The sequence below is a fragment of the Lutjanus erythropterus genome, chromosome 18 (genome assembly GCF_056507025.1).
Source record: "Lutjanus erythropterus isolate fLutEry1 chromosome 18, fLutEry1.hap2, whole genome shotgun sequence".
Lineage (NCBI taxonomy): Eukaryota > Metazoa > Chordata > Actinopteri > Lutjaniformes > Lutjanidae > Lutjanus > Lutjanus erythropterus.
In genome coordinates, this window is record NC_139334.1 from 10,672,418 (window position 1) to 10,695,061 (window position 22,644).

The following is a 22,644-nucleotide window of genomic DNA, read 5'->3' on the forward strand; positions in this document are numbered from 1 at the left end:
CTAAATAACAAAAGAAGTAGGTCTGATGTTGGTAAGTGTTTTTTCGTGCTGCTGTTAATGAAAGTTTTGTTCTTAGCGTGAGCTTTATTAGTTTTGTTGTTGTTGGAAGCTGACCAGTTCTGCTTTATGACCCTCTAACCTGGGTGTGCGTTTGTGTTTGTGTTGCTGTTACATGTAAATGTATTGATAGACATGCCCTGCAGGTAACAATATAGCTATGCATGAAAAAGAAATGGTCAAACTACAGGAATTAATTTGCAATGTGCTGTAACTGACCAGCGCCCAGGAATTAGCTTGTTCAGATCAAAAAGTTGAGCTCTGGGTAGTGAGGTCACACTTTGCGTTATGCACGAAATTATGTCATTTATCATAAATGAAGTTCATTTATGACAAATGAAGTAATTTACAAAAACAAATAAAACAATAGGCACTAATACCACATACTGTGCTATTAAGCCAACCTAAATAACCACAGGGGAAAATCTGTCACTGCAACGGCCCTAGTCCAAAGGTAACAAAATTATGTTACCGCAACCTATAAGGCTCACTAATTAGCCCATACTATTTTGTTTGATTCGTTCATCCAAAAACTGAAGTGTAAAAACAGCAATTCAATGTTTTATGAGGATGTTATGTGACAGTCTATGTTTTGTCTCTGAGCAGCAATGAAACAGAATTTTGTTTTACTTTGATTTTTGCACATATTATAAAAACATAGAGAAAACATGTTAATTAGAGACCTTTAAAGATACCCGCAGGTGGATTTTATTACTGTCGGACAGAGCCAGGCTAGCTGTTTCCTCTTGCTTCCACTCTTATACTCATCTAATGCTGGGCTAGAAAGCAAATGCATATTTACCAATATGTCATAATATTTCTTTAACATTTTAGCCAAAGAAAGAAGACTTTGGATTTACAATGTAGATTATCACAACAGGAAAAAAAAAGAACTTGTTTCTCTGACTAAGAAGCTAAAGGATTACACAAGTCCACACATTTACATTTTAATGCATCTCAGTGGTAGTTGATAAGGGTGTGGAAAACTGTTTGCAATTCACATTCCCCACTAATATGTTCCCACCCAGTCAATAAGAATCAAATCTATGATCTTCTGTTCATTAATTCCCACACTCCCTCAAAGCTAAGTTGCAGTAAAAGTGAAATGTTAAAGAAATATGTTTATGTTGTATCTCGCAGTCACACTTAAGTTGAATTAAGTCTATTGACAGCTTGGAGCTCTGGGCTATTTGTACTACCTCATCCAAGCCGTCAGGTAAGAATCAGGCCCCTGCCATGCTCTTGCCTAAACACAGCAATTATTACAAATATGGGCGACACAGAGCTGACAGCTACACACAGGCAGAAAATGAATGCTAATGGAATGCTGTCATTATTTACAGGTCTGGGATGAGGCCCAAGTGTTATCAGCCAAAAGCGTCTTAGTTTGTTTGGTACATAATAGATGTGCTATGTTTTACATGCCACTGCTCATTTTCCCCAGATCCGCAGTAACGTCTCAGTCCAAAGATAACTGGCAATTTATGACTCTACTCTTTCATTTAATGAGCCGGAGGGGAGGGTTTCAAGCCACAGCATGGCCTAGGCTGAGACACACACACACACACACACACACACACACACACACACACACACACACACACACACACACACACACACACACACTCACACTAACACACACTCTCACACTAGCCATCATTCCTTTAATATCATTAGGCTGAGACCACAGATAGACTTAATGGTTCAGTGCCAGTTTAGATGGATGCCTGCTAATCAGTGGGCTCCATGTATCCTGTGAATGGTAAGGATAAATCAGAAGATTAACTGAAGTTAAATAATCAAGAGATGTGAAACTTTGGTTAGTATTTGTCTCTTTTGTTTCAGACTAAAGCTGTGCCTGTCAGGGGTATGCCCATTCCGAATGCGTGCCCATTTGGAACAGAACGATTACTTGGCTAGAAGTGCTACTTGCTGCGTTAACAGGGGACATGCCCATTCAGAGTGAGCTGATTACTTGGCTCCCAGTACTGCTGCTTGCAGTCGCGTCAGGGAACGTGCCAGCTCAGAATGCGTGCCCATTCGGAGCATGTGGCTGTTCAGAACTCATACCTGTTTGGAGCAGACCGATCACTTGGCTTTCTGAAGTGCTGCCTGCAGCATTGCTGAGAACCGCAGTATGGCTGCTTGCAATGTTCTTGAGAACTGCTCATCTACTCAAATTCATATTCTACACTGCACTACTCAGACATTTTTAACTGTGACCAGCAGCTCCCACCTTTTGGCGGCACAGTTTTTGCCCTAGGAGACTGACATTTGCTTGCACAGACTCACACAAGTATTTGTGGACAGATTGGTCATGAGCCAAATGATAACTAATTAACTGTTCATGCCAACTGGTAAAAAAGAAAGCGTGGCAATGGGAGTGACCTGAAACAAAAAAGGTTCATAACCTCTACATGGATTCATGTAACATGACCAAACTAATGAACCATACCCACAGCATTTGAGCAAACTTTGAGGGCCACCTGCAGCAAAATTGTATGGAATATCAATAATCCAAAAAAGAAACTTTTCCTGGGGCAGCCAGGTAATGCAGTTGGTAAAGCATGCACCTTGTATACTGAGACCGTCAGTCCTCTCCAGCCGCTCTAGGTTCAACTTCTGCCTGCGGCCCTTTGCAGCTGTCCTAACAATAAAGCCATGAAAAGACCAGCTTGGTCCAGAGATGTTCTATACCAAAGTTGGTGATAAATGTTCAAAAGTTGCAGGAGGTGTATAGAAAAAAATAGTTTGAACAAAGTTAAACAAAATCGATGCTAAAGAAAAAGATGCTAATGGGAGTGGCTTATATGGAGACCCACAGAATGCTTCTGAGACTTACTGCTTTAAAGTTACAGGCCAAAACTTAAGTTTGTTGTTATAGTGCCACCATCTGACCAAATGGCACCAAATTCAACACTGCACTCCCTTGGGTCCTCAGCAATAACCTTGCCAAGTGTAAAGTTGATGGGATGACCAGTTCTTGAGATATAAAGGACAGTCATACACACAGACAAATATACAGACAAACATATTCTTTCTTTTATGGTTAGATGTCTACATGGATAAGGAGTAGCTCTCAGACTGTATGTGGCAGTGGTCAGGGTATGAGACTCTCCTTGGTTTGAATATCACATATCACAAAATATTTAAAGCTATTCAGTCTTCTGTATTCCTCTGAATTCAATAATTAAGACTGGAGGAGACATAACGGAGACACATCTCATTGCCTGCTGCAAACACTGCTGTATAAACAGTGTTTATCTCTGCCTTGGGCCAAGCATTTTTTATTTCTTCATGATAAAGATTGCTTTATTTTGACATGTCAGATCCAGTTTCTTAAGAAAGCTTAATGACTATAAAGCAACTGAGGCCTCTGTTGACAATTTTGTCCGCAAGTCATTTACTGTTAATTAATGAAGGCTGCGGTTTATTCTCTCAACACTGGAGCTCCCATTATTAAGCCATGCAGCTATTTTCTGCAGCGAGTGGAATGTTGGAAAACATTAAGCATTAAACAATAGATGACTGTCTCCACCTGTTTGAAACCTGCTGGTTACAGGAAAGGCCAACTAGCATCTACGTGTTTGGAGTGAGCAAAGAAAATAAAGCATAATTACAGCACTTTTCATTTTATATTAGCTTTTCCAAAATCAACATCTTAATCGCAATTGTATATAATTTTGTAATGAATAATCTCTGAATTGTACCTCAAGCGAAGTAATATATATTATACTTATTATTTATTTTGTGTTCCCATTCAAATATTTTGTATGAGTAATCCAAATTTTTTGCTTTAAGTATCTAAGAACATCTTGATAATCAGTGTAAATTAGTTCTGAATATGACTAATGAGATGTTATTTAAAATTACTGACTCATTGAAATCCAGATGTTCCAGCTTAATTCAGCATTCTGAATATTTGTTGATGGATTATTTAAAATGCATGCGTTCTTCTTATACAATACAAATCTGCATACCTTATATGACTTTTAATGTGCTATTTTGATCTAAGGTTTTTCCTCCTCTGTCAATTATGTGGTGGCTAATAATAGAACTTCAAATGTGTAAGTGCACAGCTTCTAGTTTTCTTTTTCTATTTATTTGATGTACTTTATTTCACTAGCATATCATTTCCAAGTGTAATGGATTTCAACATCCAGCTATAAGCAGTGAACTTACATGAACTGAATATCTATAAAGTGAAATCACACCTGCAAAACAATGGAATCAAACAGAAGTTGCATTTAGTCATTGTTTCGGCATTCACTCACCCACAAGCGAAAACATGTCTGCAATCATGCTGGCCTTTATCTTCAGATCCAAGGGTGCATCACTGTAAATAAGTCGATTTAAAAAAAAAAAAAAAAAGGAAGGAAAAAAAAAAAAAATAAATAAAAATTACCAGATGAGTCAACTGTCATAAGAAGATACAGATTTTTTATTTGACATTGACTAAACTGCTAAGCATCTCTGTAGGAGAAAAACATTTGAGCCACATCTCGAACCCAAGCTGATGTTTCTCACAAACTTAATACAAGTGCCATTTTTATTAGCCTATTTTTTAGTTGCTAAGGCAAAAGAAATAGTTTCAGTCAGAGAGCCTCCTGAAATCATAAAATAAAGAATCAAACGATTAAGAAAGTGTCACTCACCAGGCCAGGGATGGAGAAAGGTTCACCTCCAACAACCAGGGTTTGAGGTTGGAGTCAATGAGCACATCAAAACCGTACAGCTCTACAGAGGGAAACACAAAACGAATCAAAAGGCTTTCACCACAGCCTGGGAAGTCAGCAGAGAGAGACAGAATTAGATCTGCCCACTGAAAATAAAGGATGAAGGGTATCAAAGTCAAAAGAGTTTTATCATAGCTCCATTATGTGGCATTTGGCAACATGTCCTGTGCATTTCTGCTACTGATTACACGCATGTTATGTACCCAATCACTCAAGGGAGAAACATTCACCAAAGCCTGCTACTGAGGGATTGGCTCAATTACATTAACTAAGTACATACACATTTCATCTGTCATGAAGTTGCTTACGTAAGACGGCAGATCAAAAACACGCCGTGGCTGTGAATATTTTCGTACATAGAGGCAATAATTTTCTCATGACAGGGAAGGTTAAGCAGTCTCCATATTGTCACTATAGATTAACAAGAAGGACGGCCCTCTAATGGTTACCAGAAAAAGCTTCACCCCCATCATAAAGTTAGTATCTTGTCCAACTAGGGCAATAAAGTATGAACTCCAGAAAGCTGGAAATATGACAGCATGTCCCAAGTGTCAGAGACCTGGGGAATTAGAAAGCCTTAAGCTAAATTTTGTATATATTTCACTCCAGTAATAGCTTAACACTGAGTGGCACAATAAAAGCCTTTTACCAAGTGGTCAGGAAGTTCCTGTGTAAAAATTCATCCATTCTATCCCAATTTTCCTCCCGTCTTTCTGACTGATATAGGGCTCAATGCGCAACAGAGTTGGCCTGCCTGCCCGATAAAAGCCCCCACACTGCTCTGGGGAGTGTCACCCTATAAGCCAACGACCCGCCAGGCCCCAGCAACAGCGTGCAGGGAAACCGCAGTATTTTACAGGGATAGGGCAAAGCCCAGCCATAGAGCTGGAGGAAAAAATCCTTCTAATGGCACTTCAAAAGAAAAGACTGTGTTGAGAATAGGCCAGGGGGGTTGGGGGTTTCAAAGCTGCCATAACCAGCACTGTTTGTTCAGGCATCTCAGGTCAGTGCCAGTGTTAAGCATACAAAAGCCAGCGTGACAGCGAGCAACGGCTTGATAGTGCACTTGGTTGACTAATGGAAGGTTGGGGAATTCTAGTTTAAAAGGATGAGTTAAATTTATTAGGCTGAACATTACTTAGTGCAGTTAGACAAATCTTCACCCTGGCCTAACTCTGCTGGATCAAAAAAATTGGCTTTATTCAAATTAATCTCTTAGAAGCTGCTAGCAGAGTGTGGATTTTTTGTCTAACTTTGGCATATATACAGGGCAGTAGTTAACTACATGTACTTAAATTAATAGTTTAATGAGCATTTGCAGTAGTTGGGTGGTAGCGTAACAACATGCACATCTCAGTAGCTTTATCAGTAGTTAACTACTTTCTATACTTTCTCGTTGCAGGTTGCAAAAACAATCAATAATGCAAAAAACTTGGGGCAGCTCTCAGCTGAGTTGGTTCTATTATTGCATGCTAACTAACCTCAAGGAGCACTTCTTCCCCAACATGATTTGTATATCAATTACTCCCACTGTATTGTCTTGAATTCCTTCACGTGAACATAGACGGAATACAAAACACACTATCCAGACATGTTGAAGTTGATAGTTGATGGTTTAGTATAGTAAATATATTACATATTCCTCCTTTAAAAATTGCATCTTGAGTGCAACACAGATTATCAGCAGATAGCAGATGGATACTTAGGCAATTCAGTGTGAGTAAGTGTTAGTACAGAATGTGCTATCCAGAGTCCCAGGTCATATGCATTTAATCTTTCTATTAAAGGAACACTGATTTTACTAAACAAGATGAGGAGGAATATTACTCAGCCTGAGAAAACAGCTACCTGATGAAGTCACCAGGGTTATCTCAGTGTGAGAACTACAAATCTAAAACAGAGCCTGAGTTACAAAATGGGGACACTGAGTTTGAAAGACATGGGCATTTACCAGGCGGAGAGACTCTAACGGAAGGTGATATCGAATTGCATCAAAGCAAATGTAGGATCCAGGGATTTTCCAGGCTGCTTCTGTTCTTTTTTTAATTTGTCTCTTGTGGGTCTTGTGGGAATTGTAATACAAAATCAGTGGAGTTGTGCCCTTTTAAGCTTTTCCCAAAGACATTAATTGAATGTTTTTTCTCTAATCTTTTCATTATTTGAGACAGAGTAAATACACACTACATTTTGTTCATTGGGCTATATTACACGATTCAGAAGCTCAAAATATGCAAGCATCATGAGGTCCAAATTGGTATAACTGCAAACTGTATTTTCATGATGGAACTGAACAAAGTCAGCCATACATCCCTGAGCCAAGACATGCAACTAAAGCTGCGACTGCCATCTTTAACTTCTTTAACTTCTGAGGATGGACTGGACCCCCACTGCTAAAGAGTGCTCACTTAAGCAGAGCACTAAGATTTTATTTTCCACTTGCCGGCTTATCCCATTCTATCCACTTTGGTATAAAAACACACACACACAGATCGAGAGTAAAGGAGAGATGGAGAGAGAGAGTGTGTATGTGTCATAAAACATTATGCATAAGACTCTTAGAAAAAATGGTTCCAAAATGGTTCTTCCTGAAGGGCTGGGGATTCTACCCTTCCGAAGAACCCTTTTTTGAAGTAAAGGTTCATCAAGGAATTCTTTGTAAGACTACAAGTTCCATTAAGAACATTTTCATCCAAAGAACCCCATTTGAAAGAAAGAGGCTTCTTCAAGGCTCGTTGAAAACCTTGGATAACTCTTTTGTAAAGAGTTATTTGGATCATAATACAAAAGGGTCCCTGGTAGAACCCCTTGGGCCCCTGGGTGAGTTCTAGGTAAAACCCTTGGAATACAAAAGGGATCTCTGGAGAACCCCCTGAGCAGGTTCTAGATAAAATCCTTGGAATACAAAATGGTTCTCAGTGAAAAAAAAATCTGGGAGGTTTCTACATAAAACTGCTCTCAATAGACCTCTGGGTGGGCTGTAGATAAAATCCTTGGAATAAAAAAAAGGTTCCTGAATGAACCCCCTGGGTGGGATCTTATTAGAGCTTTTAGAATGTGCAAAGGTCCTGGATAGAACCCCCTGAGTGGGTTCTGAGTGGAACCATTACCCCATAGTAGGATTCTCCCTTAGAACCTCTCATAGCGAGTTCTGGGTAAAACCTTTCACAGATGGTTCTGGGTTGAACTCTCTGAAAGGATTCCAAGTGGACCTGGAACCAAAAAGGGTTCTCCTATGAGGAGAAGCCAAAGAACCCTTTATGGTCTTATTTAGCACCTTTATTTCTAAGAGTGCAGTCTCGGGGAACAGAGTGCTGGAATAAATGGGCTTGAGCCTGCTGCGCCTCACCAGTGGCACCACAACAACAGGGGAAAATGGGGAGGTGTTACACCACCTCACCAGCCTCCGACAAGCTGACTCCATGTGCCGCGCATTTTCCCCCAATTAGGAGCAGACGCCGCTCCTGCCTCATGAGCCTGCCGAGCCGCACGCTGCTAGACACGTTTGTTCTATGGCTCGACCGCTGCCGGAGGGGGGAGTGCTGTTAAATGTGCCCGCAGAGAGCCCACAACAAGCATCACAGACAAGGAGAGGAGAGGCAGCGAACATCCACATCACACCCATTAAAGAGGGAGGGAGAGAAAAAAATGTGACAGAGAAAAGGGATGATGAAGAGCATTTTTTTTTTTTTAATTATTGGATGGGCGCTGCTGGAAACTTCACCACAAGAGACAAACGCCCAAAAACAATGATCTCCCCACCCTGGCCACGCAGCCTGCTGGCCCACAACAACAACAGCAGCAACATAAAGTATTTCCTTTATGTGTGTTTTCTCCATAGGCGAGGACAATTGAATTACTCTTGCATCATTCAGAGATGACTTATTGCTGCTGAACTGTTTCACTGCTGTTGCAGGGAGCAGACCGGAGCCACAATCGTGAAAACACTTCGAGGACAACAAATTAAAGTCACAGTTAACACTCTATAGCCTTATTATGATAGCACAGCCCAACCCATTAATCACTCTTAAAAAGATTTGGAGTCACACAGCAGCCACACTGTCATCATAGGCATATCGACACTGTGCTGCAGCAAAGTGTGGGAGTCTGACAAATGTAAAACAGGGAGAGTGGTTCACAGACGGGGGATCCAACCACACTCAGCACTTAATGAGGGACGTTCAGTGGAACACAGGACCAGTAAGTGGAATGTTTTGTGTGTAATAAAATAGGCCTTTGGCTTGGCTAATCAGATCTTAGTCAAAACATCTCGTAATCAGCATCCCTCAGCAAAAAAGCCTGTCCATTAATCACACGGCAGCGGTAAGGAGCTGCATGGGTGGCATTCTCTCCCCAGACACACACACACTCGCACACACACTTCTTACCAACGAAAAACGCAAAAAATCTGTTGTTTTTATTTCTTCCCACATGAGACATTATGGAGCTATAAAAAGATTTTGTTACAGTATGCCCATTTAGATACGGATGTGCAATTTGATGAAGGGAAGAAATCCCATTTGAAAACAATAAACATTGTATTAAAGCCATTAATAGACATTAAAAAGGCAGGGAACAATTTGCAGTAAATTAAGATTATAATGTGCTTTATGATCTTGTGTGGCTTCCTTCCAGACGAGCCAGAGAGCATAGAACAACTCTAAACAATGGCTCCTTTTATCAGCACATTCACTGCCCTAACATGCATGTATTTTCTTCCCTGCATTCTGATGCGTTACCTGTTTACTATTACAGGCAGCTGCCGAGGCTCAAGATGAATGCAGGAGTATATTGAAGGTTGCAGGAGGAGTGGGAGGGAAGTAAGGAAAAGGAGAAAGGGAGCTGAAGATGACTGAACAGCTGACTGAACATGACTCCCCAGCAGTTTGGGTGGGATTTATTTAAGAGACAAGAAAAAGATACAAGACTGTACTCCCTAGAGCTATGGCAGACCTGTGTGTTTGTAACACACGTGCTTTACACCGGTTCCGACATGTCTCTGTATTCATACTGTCCATAGTTTGCATGCAACACGACCACACCATGCCAGACAGATCAACAGAGAGAGGAGGATGAGGGTGGTCCTCTGGAACCGTCACTGTCTCTCTTTGGAAACTTAATCCTGTAGACAGACTATGAATGCTGTAATTAACTTGCTTGGGGCCATCCGAAGACAACAAAATTACACTAAATTCAATTGTAAACTGATATGATTGAAGTAGGGTAATAGGCATGTTCACAGCAGACCACAGTGTATTATGTATCATGGCAAAAGGTGTAGAACCTAATTGCTTTTGTACCACACAATGACACTGATCCAGTATCTATGTCTATACCATTCTCTATAGGCTTATGTATAAGGTTTCAACATTGTTCAGCCAGCACGCATATAAACTCCCTCAAACACTCTTGAAGCTAAAAATCATTATCAGGGGTGAAAGTCATGAATTCCAACTCAAATTACAGTAATTAAGTCCGTTTTTCAAGCCTAAACAAATAAGAGTATACACACATATCCAAACCAAATAAGGGAAGGTGCTGAACCGAAAGTCAGCAAATAGTGAAATAAACAAAATGATAGGTTCTCATTAGAACACCCTGAGTGAGTTATAGATAAAACTGTTGGAATATAAAGGGGTTCTCAGTTGAACACCGTTGTTGGGTTCTTGGTAAAACCCTTGGAATATAAAAGGGTTCTTGATAGAAGACCCTGGGTGGGTACTTCATAACACCCTTAGAAGTTGGAAGGTGGAAAGGTTCTTGATGGAACCCCCAGTGAGGGTTCTGGGAGGAACCATTACATGATAGAAGGGTTCTGAATTAAAAGAAAGAGTTCTTCAAGAATTTTTGAAATAATAATAATAATTTTAAATTGTTCTTAGTTTCTGAGAAGAAGAGGAGGAAGAAGAAGAAGTGGGCTTTAGAGTTTAATTTCATATTCTCACACTTTCCATTCTACATTTTGATTCTGTTCATGCAGAAGCATAGTTCTCTTTATATGTGCAAAGGAATGTAAATGCAAGTACAGTGCAATGCCATATGCAAATTTACATGGTATCATGTAGATTTGTAGAAATAAACATTATAGACTTGGCTGAATGAGTCAATGAGTGAGAATAAGAGCAAACTTGTCTTTCCATTCCTGCCTTTCACTCTCACACCAAAGGTATGTGTCACCTGGTTGTTTACACATGTCTGTCAAGTGTGTATGAGAGCCAGGTTGTGGCTTGGTAAGCCACATTTCCCTGTAAATACCTGCATGGTCACCGTTCACACCCTGGGCTAATGTGGTTTTTCAACTTAGCAGTGATGCTCAGGGTGCAGATAGCATCTTCATGCAGGCGACTGTCTGATGGTGTGAGTCCATGCCGCTACGCGCCCAAACAACCACTGATCAGGAGGGCTGTTATGTCTACAGAAGCCTGTCACAACTGCAAAGCCTTTTATTTTTCTAACATACAAGAGGTGAAAGAGAGTGTGAGCAGGACAGGGAGAATTATAAACAAACAGAAACAGCGAGAGAAGAGGAAAAAAGAGAGTGAAAAAGAGACAGTGGTGCTGAGGGAGGCTTGGCCGATGCGCTCTCTTTCAAAACCCCAAATCTCAGAGAGACTGCCAGACAGAGAGAGAGAGCGCAGACAATTAGTGCCAACACTAACATGGGTAATGGCTCCAAAATGGAGTTCACACGAGCCCGCTGCTAGCCAGGAGCAGCCAAGAAAACAGTCAGCCTAAATCAGGCAGACCTGAATGGCAACAGAGAGGAGGAAGCAAATTCCTGCTTCAGTCAATAGGCTCTCCACGACCCGGCGGCTGGGCAGAGGACAGCAACAGGCAGGAAGGCTCCACAATGAGGAATGACTGTCTACAACCTCAGCACGGCTCAGTGGAGAGATCGTATAGAGGAACTGCTTGACAATGAATATGAAACAGTAAGGAAATGTGAGGGGTGTGGCAGCAAGTGTGTGTATGACTACTTATCTGTGAGAGTATCTGCACTGTGAGCAAAAAAAGTTAATTTGTCCAGATTTTATTCAGAAACATTTTGTTGTCCTGGACAATTTGCTTTACTATTGATGCCACACTCATAGAAATAAGGACTCTAAAAAAGGACTGAGATTCTACTCAGAACCATTTGCTTCTGAAGAACCCTTTTTTGAAGAAAGAGCTCTTCGAGGACTGTTAAATTCCTCCAGAGAATACGAAAGTGTTCTTCGTAGAACCCCCCTGCATGAAAACTGTGGAATATAAAGCGGTTCTCTTTAAAACTACCTGGATGGGTTGTAGATGAAACCCTTGGAATATAAGAAGGCTCTTCGTAGAACACTTTGGGTGGGTTCTCGGGTAAAAAAAAAAATCATAGTAGGGGCCCTGGGTGGGTTCTAAATGAAACTGTTTGAATATAAAATAGTTTTCAGTAGAACACCCTTGGTGGGTTCTTGATGAAACCCATGGAATATAAAATGGTTCTCCATAGAACACCCTGGGTAGCTGCTTGTTAGCGCCCTGAGAAGGTGGAAAGGGGGGGTTCTTGTAGAAACCTTTTATAGATGGTTCTAGGTATAACCCTTTAGGTTTACTTCCTGTACAGTCAAACACATTTTAAGAGGAATATGACATGATTACCAAAGCAGTTTGTCTTGTGAGGAACAAACATCTTGCAGGCGGTGGCGATCTGTAGTTCAGCACTCAGTAACGCTTTGATGATGAGGTCCTCCACCTGTCCCATCAGCACTGCAATACACACAAATTAAGACATGATTTTTTGTAGCATTTAAGAATTCTATTGAGATCACTTTTTGTTACAATCTGAAAGAAAGAAATGCAACTGCAAACTGGATCAATTTTACTTGATCATCCATGCATTGATGTGAAAAAAGGGAAAAGATGAAAAGGACGAGAAAGGGAAGAAAATGAAGGTTTGACTCACATGTGGTGTCCTTCCCCTCCTGCTTCAAATACCTCAACACTGCACTCATACTCCACTTGTTCCCATAATCCTCAACTTCAGGGTCATCGCAGCTGAAAAGGAAGAAATGCACTTCAAACGCTTGTGTTACAATAAATGGATGAGTCAATCCAGCTTCCCATAACAGCTCCACATACAACGTATGTTTACCTGACATAATCGCTGCTCTTTTTGTTCACGCTGTAGTTGGTGAGATGCATGAATGTGTTCTTAATGTTCTTTGAAGTCTGGTCATACTTGACTGTAGCAAATCTGTGGACAGACAGCGTTTATTTGTACAAGAAATAAAAATGTAACTCATTTCACATCATATCTATCTACCCTAATGACCACATTCATGCAGCTGACACTTGACTGCATGATAGGGGCACTTGGGAGAGAGATTAGCTTCTGGCAGCGTTTGAGAGGAGTGGATGCCACATGTGCAATAATGAGAATTCCTTGGCACGCTCTGTGTACCTGAATACCAACACAACCTGAAGGAATGTTAAGAGATAAAAGTGGGATTCAGAATTTGTCCATGATTTATTGCTCACATTGATAATCAAGCCAGCAAACAAGAGGGCGGTGGCACTCTGTTTTCAGCACGTACCTCTGTCTGAGCAAACCAAAGAGCCAGTCGTTCCATAAATCATCTACCCTCTCCTGACCTACCTGTGCCTCGCATTAGCCTCTTCTTGGATTAATAAATTATTCTTGCTCTAAATACCAGCATCCAATAAATATAGTGTAATTACTCAAAGACACAATCAGCAGCATTTGATGAGCACATCCTGCAACTGCCTGGAACAATAGAGCGCTTTGTTTCAAAGTCACCACTACACAGCAGTTGGTCTGAAAAGATAAGGCTGCCCTCTTCTGGGCACTGAGTGAGCACCAGTGGAGGTTCCTCGTGTGTACATGTCTGGTAGTGTTAAAAGCCAGACCTCTGAAAAACTCTAACAAGTCACCTTAAAGACAGACAGTTTAATTACTCATAATAAATAAGGGTATATTTCCATATAACTATGCAAACAGTACATGTCTAAAAAGCATATTGAGACAATTGGTGAATGTGTTTCTTATTTATTATATATATTTTAAGCCCATTGTTACATAGTATAGAGCACAAATGAGACAAACAATAAAGCTGCAACCTATAGTCAATAAATCAATTACTTGTCAACTATTAAATTAATCACTAACTATAGTGATAACAAATTAATTGCTTCGCACCATTTTTTAAGGAAAAATGTCTTAATTCTCTGCTTTCACCTTCTTAAATGTGAATATTTTATGGTTTCTTTTTATGGTTTCTTTATTCCTCTATTTCTGACATCTCTATATCATGATATGGCACAAGTGTTATTTTTTCCTGGTTTTAAAGGCTGCATGACAGTAAAGTGATAGAATTTTCTTAAGTTACCAGACTGTTCTCTTATTTGCCTTTATACATTTAGTCACTATATCAACATTACTGCTGACTATTTATCAAAAATCTCACTGTGTTAATGTTTTGTGAAAGCACCAGTTGTCACCTCTATTATATTAATACAATATCGATAACGATAAATATCTTATTTGGTTTTGTGTGAATTGCTCAACCTTGATGATATTTAAATAAATATTATCATATTTTTGCATTATTTGAGAATTTACAATATGTTATTTTAGAGAAAATGTGTATACCAAGATATATATTGTATATATATTGTATATTGTGGCATAGCCTAAATATGTCAAGGGTAAACTAAATGTAGTTTTTTGACACTGATGGAAATTTTTCAGGATTTTCTGACATTTTAGGGACCAAACAACTTATCAATTAATCAAGAAAATAATCAACAGTTTAATCCATAATGAAAATAATTGTTAGTTGCAGCCCTATACATTAATAACAAAATAATAAAAGCAAGTACAAGTGTCACTTAAAGAAGGGAAGAGCATTCTTCAAAAAGGCACCAGCAGTTTACAAATAACTTTTGGCTCATCTGATTGTGATACCAAAGATAATAAGAAAATTCATTTAAACATAGATGATACTTTGACAATTAGCTTTCTCTTTAATGAATTATATTTACGGTCTTATATTCAAACAAAATATGTTAGGGGTTATAAATCCTCCGGTTTCTATCCAGACCTTTATATCTTCTAGTGACCTTCAGAATTCTTTGTGTGAACCCTGTGACTCTAAAACTACACACAGGCTGCCTGTGCTTTTGGTCTTCATACAACAGATACTTTTCCAGTTCCAGCTCTTGTTTAGAGAAAAATGACCCGTTGATATATGGTTTAAACCAAAATTACAACCTTACTGTTCCATAAAGAATTTGCTATGATGTGAAACCTTAAGTGAAGTATAACTTAAACAAAAGACAAAGATCGTTTTGTGCATAGTTACGTTCAGGAACATCATCATTGGCCTTGGAGACCAGCAGGTTTAATGCCAGTCCAGAGGAGGACAGACTCTGCCTGTTGTGTGAGTTCAGTGAAACAGAGTGAGGTTCATTTTTTGTTTTCCTGTCCTGCCTATGAGGACTTACGGGATGTACTTTTTTACTAAAATGTCCTCTATTTATGTTCACTTCTTTTGGCTGGATGAGTATGAGAAACTTGAGTTGTGCTTTAGAAAGGGGACCTTTTTTTGTAGCAGATTTTATTTTTCAAGCTTGGGAAAGGAGGCAGAATATTAGAATACAGAATATAAGTCTGAGTCATAAAATGTAGTTTTGCGTTAAGGAAGGTAAGGAACTCATGGGTTTGGGCACTCTGTGTGTGTGTGCATGACCCAACAATAAAATGAAATCCATCGATCAATGTTTATAAATATCACTTGATATCATACTTCTGAGCTCACTTTGACACTTTTTCACTAACTGAATTTTCAGCCTATGTTCAACAGTTAGGTTAAATTTAACCACTTATCAAAGCACACAGACTTCATTACTTAAATAATACACAGCTCACCTCGCCAGGCCTTCCTCATACACATAGATGAGGAGTGGATCGTATGATGTTACCAACACGTACAACCGCATATCAAACTTGAACTCTGTGAACAAAAACACAAAATTTGGGATGATTCACACAGATTACTCAGAATGCAAAAAATAAATAAATAACACTCTGCTGTATGCCTTTCTGCCGTCTGTGTCCACCACCATGCTGTCTGCCTCTCGCTATCATGCTGATTTGTCAAGTATTGTCCAGTTAACGGTTAGCCTGTCCAGTACTGTCTATGGCTGATGTCCACTGTGTAATTATGTTGGGCTATGTTGTGTATTTATGTATCAATGTGGTGATCTGAGGAGCTGTACAGACTGTGGCAACGAATTTCCTTGGATGAGGACAATAAAGAATCTATCTATCTTAAGCCCTATTTGTAGCCATTAAATGTACCACAAGGACTTTTTAACAGTTACAAAACAGTCTCAATTTAATACCGATGCCTCTATATGACCTACATAAACAAATAAGACCATCACTGAGAAGACTGACTACTTCTATATAGTTACTCTTAATGTCTACCACCAGATCAGATTGTCTTCGAAATCAGATGAAACAATTTATGACATGCAAAACTGAAGAGCCTATGTTTATATTTTCTGAGTAACATTGAGTTGTACCTCAAAGAAGGCAGGAGATTTTACTTTTGATAATTTAATTTTGACATTATATATTGTGGTTATGAAAACAGCACCTTTTGTCCACAGGGACCTCCAAAAATCAACACAATATCAAAGATCCTTGTAGCTGAACTCACCATCAATCAATAGTGGGTTATTAATGTAGCGAGACACTAAGATGTTTTCATCCATTGAAATCTGATTTGGCTGCAGATGACACACATAAACAAAGACAAAACAGTATAATTAACACAATGAGGAAGATGTAAGGCAGGATTTGTCAGATTCATCTTAACAAGTTCAAAGCTACAATCCGCAAACTGTTAAATGTTCAAACTACGGCAAAGACAACAAGAGAAAATGTTATTGATTGATTAATTGTTAACATAAGAACTAATATTGTAGATTATTTACTACAGTGAAGTTAAACTGACCCTTCCTAAACCCTGCCCCTTTTTGTTCTGTGCTCCAATAACAGTTTTGCAAGCTTGGAACTTCTGTCAACTTTCTTGCATTTAGATCTGCTGTGTGCTGGCCTCCTCTGTGTTAAAAAGAAAATCCAATTTTGGAGATGGTTAAAAATTGTTGCTAGGTGATCTGTAATAGCTACAAATTACATCTTAAATTCACTCATGTAAGCAAAACATTTGCTAACTAGCTAGCTAGGAATAAATCCTAATACCTGGAAATGAGTAACCCTGTTAGCACATCTGTTTCCCTTGTCATAAAGTCAGTGGGTTTTTTGAGTGGGTTTTTGGCTAAATGCTTGAAATAAGGTCTATGCTTAACACAAGCAATTGAGATTTTCAAGTTTTGTTCCACGGCAATGTCACATGTCAGCAAATACCCCACTTGTGAATTTTGAAGCTTTTATGTCTTAAAAAAAAATAGTGGTTAACACAGACATTAAACATCATCACACTAAACACTGGTCACTTAGTGGGAGTGACGTTGAGTCTTACATTAGCTTTTTACCTCTGGCGATTGCAAATCATTAAAAAGTGGTGTTCATTTGTTAAGATTATCTTGTTAAACAAAACGTGTCAATATCATAAACTTTTGCTCACCACAGAGCTTATTTTCTACACTAATCCAAAATGGAAAGAAAAATCCCATTGGCTTTTTGTGGAGGGAACAAGAGTGATGCTAATTTCCATGTTGGTCTCCCAAAACACGCCATGCCTGCAGCATTCTACTGGAGCACATAGCAAAAGAGGGCGGGACTTAGGAAGGGTCAATTATGTTGTCAACGGGACAAGTGCAAAATAACAAACTTGATCAGCATTTCTCAGTATGAACTTGAATAGAATACAGTTTCTAGTGTTTCACAGCACTCAACCATACATTCATTCATATATAACAGCATTAAATACTGAATTCCAAGTAGATGATGTGACACTGCTGTTAACCATTAACATCAAACAGTCATCAGATGAAGAAAAGTTGGAGATTGTAATGACACTGGCCATACTGTATCAGGTCAACGTTAAATAACAGCTTATAAAAACTCAATCTGGTGGTGGGAGATGGGTCATTTATGAGGCTGAAATGTGTTGCAGGTGGCGAAGTTGAGAAGAGATGGGATGGGGGAGGGGAGGAGGGTACGGGGTAACCTCAGTGCTGGCTACAGTTCAGAGAAAACCTGAACTAAAAAAATGAACGTATTTCTTTCTTCTCTCCAAATATCGCTCTGACATTCTTTCCACTGTTTCATAAAAATGCCTGAGAAGAAGAAGAATCGTGCATGTGTTTTCCAAGAGTGAGAACCTTGTTGAGCTGCTCCAAAAGTCTAGGAAGAGTGTGATTTACTCCACACTTAATGTCTGAAACGCTGGTTGATACTTATTTCAAAGACAGCTGTATCTGTACACCCCCTCCACACACACAAAAATAAGATCTGGCCAACTGGCTGTTACAGTTAACACAATATTTTTTAAGTCAGTATGCTTAAGGTTAACTCCCACTAGGTTTGACATTAATGTGAATCTGTGCTAACACATGAATCAGAGGGAACTTTTCACACACAAACAAAAAAGGTGATTAGCTGTTTCCCTCTGTCTGTGCTAACCTAAGCTAACATCTGCTGGCTGTAGCTTCAAAGTTATTCTGCAGATGTGTGAGTGGTATCAATATATTCACCTCACTCGCAGCAAGAAAGCGAATAAGCTTATTTCCCAAAATGTCAAACTATTCCTTCAACGCACAGCTTTACTAATACAGATAACACATACAAAATATTGGCAGAATAATGGGGTTTTACCAGCGATAAACACATGACTTTAAGTGACCCAATTTCTCCATTTATACAAATACACATCAGTCCATTCACGGCAACCTCAAACACAGGATTGTTTTAGGTTATTTCATCAGTCTGATATCGGGATGATAACAATTAATCAACGATCAATTAACCGACCATTAAGAATTTGACTGATCACTCAACTAACTGATCTACTATCAGATAAAGTTCTGAAATATAGCAGATATCATTTTTATGAGCACACTTCACATGTTATCTGATGTTTTTTTAATATTTGTTTAATAAGTAGGCCTTTACATCTTAAGGTTTCATCGGCTATGCGAGGCTGTCAGAGAGTATACTATATACTGCTGTGGAAAACGAGCTCTGATTGAGGGAAAATGCATTTGGTATTGTTTAGTATAAGGACAAATTGTTATATTTTTCAATTTATTATGATTAATTAACTGATTTACCATTAGTGTTATGAATTATCAATTAAGGAAAGTGCTTAGAATTTGCAACCTTTTTCTGAAAGGGGTAACAGAGCAGTGGTTCCCAACTTGACCCCCTGAATTAAGAGATAAGACAGAAAAGGGAAAAACATTTCTGTTGCACGACATTGTGCACGTATTATTTATGTGCTTTAATTTTCATTCTTAACCTTGGAAATGGCAACACAGCACAAGAAAAAAAGGCAAAAATATGAGAGAACTCTGCACAGAAATGTTGAACAGTACTGGGCAAAATCACTCACATTGCTGACCAAATAGATGCCTCGCCCTCTTGAAGATGCTACTGGTTTAATAATCCATGGGCCCTTGTCCTTGGCAAAACAATCTGAGATTGAGGCAGGACAGACGAGAAGAGATTCAGACAGGAAGAAAAAAAGAATATTATGTACAGTATATGTTTAGAATAACTGTAAAGATATAAAGAGAGGTCAACTTTGACAGGATCAGGTGTCTTACTGCAGAATTCCTGGTACTCAGAGGGAAGCACGAAGGTCTGAGGAACGATATGGAAGTTTTTGAAGCCTTGAGTCTGCTGCATTCGCTGGATGTTTTTATACAGGCGGTCTTTACGCGTCAATTCATATGACCTGGAAATGAGCAGAGCCTCCAGTTTTAAAATACTCCAGCACTCCGCTCCATAGCTCTGATGCTGTCAGAACCAAAATAAATACATACATAACAGCGATAGATTGCCCTCTGCCTGACAGTATGATTCATTTCATGTTTCTTCAGAGAGGCACCGCTCCAAACTAAATGCTTTGCAGTGGAAGCCAACAAACACACTGCCTGAACTGACAGGCTTAGACCGGCTCAGTGGTGATATTTATAACACGGAAAACAGTGGCCATACACTTATGCATTTGAGCAGTCTCATATACCTGGGAAAGTGGTTGACCTTCTGGAAGTCTTGAAGGCTGCGTAGTATGTAAGGCTTGAGGTGAGATCCAGTCCACATGAGGTTGAAGTCATTACTATTTGGGTGAACCTAAAAAACAGACAGAATGATTGGCTTCTTTGAAAGGATGGATCAAGTTCCAAAAGATTTAGGACACTGTATAAAACGTAAATAAAAACAGAATGCAATGATTTGCAAATTCAATTGAATACAGTACGAGACAAGCTATTTAATGTTAAAACTGATCAACTGTATTGTTTTTTGCGAATATACACTTGTTCTGAATTTGATGCCTACAGCATGTTCCAACACTTACCACTGTGATAGATCAGCTCTTCTTTTAACACTGAGAGAGCATTTGGGAAGTTTTGAAAGTGAAATTCCTTCAAATTCTTGCTTAATATACAACTTCAGTTACTCCATAGTCCAAGGTCTTCATTGTTGTATTTTGTACATCATAATGCATCACACATTTTCAGTGGGCTGGACTTGAAGCAGGTCAGTCTAGAACCTGAACTTTTTTACTACGAAGCCACACTGCTATAACACTTGCAGAATGTGTCTTTGCATTGTCTTGCTATCTTGCATCTGAAAAAGACACTGTCTGTCATACAAAACCTGTATGTACCCTGCAGCATCAATGGGGCCTTCACAAACCACAGGTACCAATACACCCGCATGCCATCACTAGCTGACCATAGTTGCCCCTTACACACAGAGATTTCTCTGGATCCTCTAAATCTTTTAATGATATTATGGATTGTAGATGGTGAAATCCGTAAATTCCTTGCAGTTGTGTGCTGAGAAATGTTGTTCTTACACTGCTGGACTATCTAGTTATTGATTATTATTATAATTATAATTATTCATTTTCATTTATTGTGAACAAATTTCAAGGATCCCCCATTCATACACAATAATGATACTATCACCTGTTTACCTCTGGAATCTTTCAAAAGGTGTTTTTTTTTAGCACTCCACAACTTTCTCAGTCTTTTGTTTCCCTGTTCCAACTTTTCTAAAACATGTTGCAATCTTCAAATTCAGAATGAGGGTATATTTACAAAAAACTATGAAGTTTATGCGTTTGAATATTTAATATCATAACTCTGTATTTGAATACAAGTCAAAAATGATTTGCAAATCATTGCATTCTGTTTTTATTTACATTTTACACAATGTCCCAACTTTTTTGGATTAGGGTTCATAGATTCAGTACACAAAGAGCAAATGACCTTTGCAAAGGGATCATTAAACAAAGCTTAAGTATAGCTATTGCTGTTCATACTGAATACACTCTGTAGAGTTTCCAGTCACCAACAGCAGTATTATATTCTGATGTCCATCACACATGACAGCTCGGTTAAATTCAATCTAAGAAGCAGATCATACACTCTACCACTAACCTGGAGAAATACTGCGTGCTCTTTAGAAATTATCTCAAAAGGAAGGCCAACATAGATTTTCATCACCCACATATTATTTTATCTGTTTTGTTTTCTTTTATTCCAACAGTTCATTAGGAGGCAGAGTTCACATGGTCGCTTGGTGTCTAGGGGAGAGCCAGATGTTTGTAATAAAGCCTTATTAAAGTTTGGCTCTGTCGCAGCTGTGGTAGACACTCGTCTGCCTTTGATGATGGGTTAGCGGGAGTCAAGAAGCATTGAAATGAAATAAAAAGGGAATTAATTGTAACTGCTTGGAAAGAGCAATAATGGGGATTGTGTGCCCTCGTGAAACATGGATTAATGCTCTTGAGGTCATTTGGTTTTTTTTCCATGGGTGCATTCCCGGGCTTCGACATTGGCATTATCAGTCAGAGGAAATAAAAACAGCCCTACTATCCCTTATCCTACACAGCAGAGAGGTATATTAATAGCTTGTGCAGCTTAAAAACAACGCGTTTTTACAAGATTTAGGCTAATCTTTTAAATTTGCCTGATTTAGTGGAGAACATTACCTCATGGAATCCATGATTGGTGAGTATTCCTCGTACCAGGCGGCTCTCTGTGCGCACAATCTTGAAGGCCATGTGATATCGCTCTGAGCAAGTGAAACACGTGAGACAACAAAATATGTTATCAAAGACTGCAAATTTTAATTGTAGTATCATAAATTAAATATGTATCTTTGGCAGATTGTAGTGTACCTCCAGTAGAGCAGATATTGCCATCTTTTGACACGACAGCTTCAGGGAAAAACAAGAGAACTGGGATCGTCTTGCTAATCCCACTCCAGGCAACGCAGGGATGGTCTCTAGTGGACAAACAATGAAATGATACTAAGTTAGATACACAGTTAGAAGCCAATACTCTAAATGTAGTAGGGCTGCAGCTAACAATTATTTTTATTAGTCATTCATCTGTCAAATAATCAGTTGTTTGGCCAATAAAATGTCAAAAATGGTGAAAAACGTTAGTCACTGCTTCCCAAAGCCCAAGGTGACGTCTCCAAAATATAGTAACCCAGGAAAGTCACTTTATTATCATAGAGGACTAAGGAAAATAGAAAATATTAACATTTGAGAAGCTGAAAAAAGAAAAAAAAAAGAGTAAAAGAGAATGACATCTGACATTTTTTCTTAAAAATTAGAACTGCAACAGATATTTGATTAATAGATTAGTTGTCAAC

At 39.0% G+C, this 22,644-nt stretch overlaps 1 protein-coding gene across 1 annotated transcript in view; it reads right to left on the bottom strand.

Annotated features, from left to right (window-relative positions):
- The window catches only part of ttll5 (tubulin tyrosine ligase-like family, member 5), a 66,392-nt gene that overhangs the window by 40,253 nt on the left and 3,495 nt on the right, over positions 1-22,644 (bottom strand). The window contains exons 2-13 of the mRNA XM_084742893.1: positions 22,163-22,269; positions 21,974-22,056; positions 19,997-20,103; positions 19,575-19,705; positions 19,361-19,443; positions 16,502-16,571; positions 15,706-15,790; positions 12,910-13,011; positions 12,721-12,812; positions 12,417-12,524; positions 4,713-4,794; positions 4,332-4,393 (exon numbers count right to left, since the gene is read on the bottom strand). Of these exons, the coding sequence (XP_084599019.1) occupies positions 4,332-4,393; positions 4,713-4,794; positions 12,417-12,524; positions 12,721-12,812; positions 12,910-13,011; positions 15,706-15,790; positions 16,502-16,571; positions 19,361-19,443; positions 19,575-19,705; positions 19,997-20,103; positions 21,974-22,056; positions 22,163-22,269 (1,112 nt within the window). The remainder of the gene's footprint in view (positions 1-4,331; positions 4,394-4,712; positions 4,795-12,416; positions 12,525-12,720; positions 12,813-12,909; positions 13,012-15,705; positions 15,791-16,501; positions 16,572-19,360; positions 19,444-19,574; positions 19,706-19,996; positions 20,104-21,973; positions 22,057-22,162; positions 22,270-22,644) is intronic.